The following is a 3579-nucleotide window of genomic DNA, read 5'->3' on the forward strand; positions in this document are numbered from 1 at the left end:
CCCCGGCGTGCGCCGCGGCGGCCACTTCGAGGTGATCCCATGGGAATTCCCGGCTGGAATGCCGGGGGTGCCGTGGTGGGAAGGGGGGCACCCCTGGGTGCCCATCCTGGTGCTGCCCCGTGGGAGCCCTGGGCACGCCACACTCACGCTTCGGGGTTCCTGGGATTTGCTTCCCCACGGGACCCAGGGAATGGTTTCCCAGCGACACGGGGATGTTGGGATGGGATTCCCAGAGACGCTGTGGGTGGCCCTGGATCCCTGGGAGTGTCCCTGGAGCAGCCTGGGGTAGTGGGAGGTGTTGGGATTGGAACCAGATGGGTTTAAGGTCTTTTCCCTATCCCAAATCCCAGAGATTCCAGGATTCCCTTGGGCTGCCTTTTCCCACTGGGATACCCAGACAGCCCCACCAGGAAGCACCATTTGGGTCCAGCACTTCCCATTCCCATTCCCTGTTCCCTTTCCCATCCACACTCCCATTCCCAGGTTTTTTACTGGAGCCACCTCTCCTACATCCCCGTGTGGCTCCTGCTGCTCCTGCACGGTCCCCACTTCTGGAAGTGGTTCCTGATTCCTGGCTCCCTCTTTGTGCTGGAGAAGATTCTGGGCTGGGCGTGGCGCCGGGCGGAAGATCTGCACATCCTGGAGGCCAAGCTGCTGCCCTCCAAGGTGGGAGTAAATCCCGAATCTCAAATATCCCACATCCCAAATCCTACCTATCTATCCATCCATCCATCCATCCATCCCAAATCCCACTATCCCACCTTCCACCTCCTCCTGGCACTCTGGGAATGAAGGAACAAACAAACACGAGAAAACTGGAGATGGCAGAGGGAGGCCAAAGGAATTCCTTTATTTCCTAGCCTTTTTCCCTATTTTGTCAAATGAAAACTCCCGGAACAACCAGAGCAGAATGAAAACTCCTGGAACCCAGAATTTTTTCCCCAAATCCCATAGATTGAGCCCAGTCTGAACTGGGATTCTGTGCAACCCAAACTGGGCAGCGAATGGGGAACAAACCCAACGGGGGGCAGAATCCGGAATTTCCGTTGCATAGAAACCAGTGGGAGACACCCTTTGGACATTCCCAGTTTTCCTGCTCCCGTTCTCCTGCAGGTGACCCACCTGGTGATCCAGAGGCCGAAATCCTTCCGCTTCCAGCCGGGGGATTACGTCTACCTGAACATCCCGGCCATCGCCGCCTACGAGTGGCACCCCTTCTCCATCAGCAGCGCCCCGGAGCAGCCAGGTTCCTCCTGCTCCCTGCAAATCTCCCTGAAACTTTCCCTTAACATCCCTGGCATCAGATCCCTGGGATCGGGTTCCTACCCTTGGGATCTGTTTTTGACCTCCAGGATCTGTGATCCACCCCTGGGATGTGTTTCCCATCCCTGGAATGTTTTCCATCCTCAGGATCTGTTTTCCCACCCAGGATCCATTTCCGATCCTTGGTATCTGTTTCCCATCCTCAGGATCTGTTTCCCATCCCTGGAATATTTTCCATCCCCAGGATCTCTTTTCCCACCCCTGAGATCTGTCTTCCATCCTGGGATCCATTTTCCACCCCCAGGATTTGTTTTCCATCCCCAGGGTCTGTTTCCCACCCTTGGGATCTGTTTCCCATCCGCAGGATCTCTTTTCCCACTCCTGGGATCTGTCTTCCATCCCAGGATCATTTCCCACCCTTGGGATCTGTTTTCCATGCCCACGGCGACGTTTTTCCAGCTCGGATGGGGCTTGGAGCGAGCCAGGCTGTGGAAGGTGGTTCCATGGGATGAGTTTGGTTTGAAGTTCTTCCCAGTCCAGAGAATTCCAGGATTTTGGGATTGATCCTCACAGAAACCCTCTGGCTGCACATCCGGGCGAGGGGCCAATGGACCACCAAGCTCTACGAGTACTTCCAGCAGCTGGAATTGCACGGCCCAGAGCTGAATCCGCCCGGGAAGAGCTGCAGGGAGCGGAGGAGCCGGCACTGGGAACAGGTGGGATTGTGGGATTGGGATCAGAGCAAAGGGATGGATGTGGATTGGATCCCATGGGATCATCCCAGCTGGGGAATCTCTCAGGATGAACATTCCCTGCTTGTCCAGCCTTGAAGGATTTGTGTCCCATGGAACGGGAATTTGCGCTCCATGGAACAGGAATTTGTGCTCTGTGGAATGGGATTTAAGATGGATGGATGGATGGGATGGTGGGATTTGGGACTGATGCGATTTTGTGCCCCACTGAATGGGATTTGGGATGGATGGATGGGATGGTGGGATTTGGCACTGATGGGATTTTGTGCCCCATTGAATGGGAATTCCTGTGACCCTGCTGGAGGCCCAGCAGATCCTGGGAGCGGTGATCCCAGTGCTGATTCCAGCCTTTCTTCTCAGGCAGGATCCGTGGCCTCCGGCAGGGATGGAGCCGTGGAGCTGACAGCATTCCGAGCCTCCGGAGCTGCTTTCCCAGAAAAGGACCTGGAGCAGGGGGTGAGCACTGCCCCCATCCCAGGGGACAAGGACTGGATCCCAAATGGGATAAAGCTCCTTAAAAACTCCTCTTTGGAAAGAAATTCCTTGGATATTGTTGTGGCATTGACAGCCGGAATTGTGTGTGTGCAGCCCAGTGGGAAAACGCCCAAATCCAGGGAATTTTGGGAGTGCTTGGGAAGGGGGGATGGTCACTGCTCCCCTCTCCTGCAGGGCACCGGGCCTGGGGAGAGCCAGCGGAGCTGCAGTGTCAAGGTGAGGATGTTCCCACCTTTCCTGGATCCCGGGAAATGGGCTGGGATCAGCACCATGCCATCCACCATCCCATCCCCATTCCCAGCTGCTCCAGCCCTGTGCCTGGATGATCCCACCTGAGGCTGATCCAAACCCTGCCCTGCCGGAAAACTCCAGTCCTTCCCACCCATTCCTTGCTCCCACAAAACTCCGGGAAGATCCCAAATTCCAGGATCCCCTTTGTGCCCTTCTCCTCCGCCTGGGAGCTGCTGCAGCCCCTGGAACTGCTGGATCTGACCCTGGAACTGCTGGATCTGTCCCAGTGCTTCCTGGATGGCCCCTACGGAACCCCGAGCCGGCGGATCTTCACCTCGGAGCACGCCGTTCTCATTGGGGCCGGCATCGGGATCACCCCCTTCGCCTCCATCCTGCAGAGCATCATGATCCGGTGGGTCCCCCCGGAATCTGGGAACATCCCAGGGATTTGGGATGCATGGGTGGAGCTGCCTTCCAATCCTTGAGATTCAGTCCTTGGGATTCGTTCCCATGGCCACAGGTGGGGCCTCTCTCGGTGCCACGGTTTTCCTTGGGAATTTGGGCTGTGGGAAAGGCACTGGAGGGAGCTTGGCCATGGGCAGGCAGGGAGGGAAGGGAGGGAAGGGGCAGGAAAAGGAAGGAAGGACCAGGAATGGGCAGAAAAAGGAAGGAAGGAGCAGGAAAAGGCAGGAAGGAACAGGAATGGGAAAGAAGGAGCAGAAATGGGAAGGAAGGAGCAGGAAAAGGTAGAAAGGGACAGGAATGGGAAGGAAGAGGCAGGAATGAGCAGGAAAGGGCAGGAAGGAGCAGGCATGGTAAGGAACGAGCAGGAAGTGCC

At 56.7% G+C, this 3579-nt stretch overlaps 1 protein-coding gene across 1 annotated transcript in view; it reads left to right on the forward strand.

The window, feature by feature from the left end:
* The window catches only part of NOX5 (NADPH oxidase 5), an 8966-nt gene that overhangs the window by 3693 nt on the left and 1694 nt on the right, over positions 1-3579 (forward strand). Inside the window, 6 exon segments of the mRNA XM_031059663.1 lie at positions 484-666; positions 1114-1246; positions 1837-1979; positions 2376-2471; positions 2685-2726; positions 3029-3157. Coding sequence (XP_030915523.1) covers positions 484-666; positions 1114-1246; positions 1837-1979; positions 2376-2471; positions 2685-2726; positions 3029-3157 — 726 coding nt within the window.

This window comes from Geospiza fortis, unplaced genomic scaffold (genome assembly GCF_000277835.1).
Source record: "Geospiza fortis unplaced genomic scaffold, GeoFor_1.0 scaffold2, whole genome shotgun sequence".
Lineage (NCBI taxonomy): Eukaryota > Metazoa > Chordata > Aves > Passeriformes > Thraupidae > Geospiza > Geospiza fortis.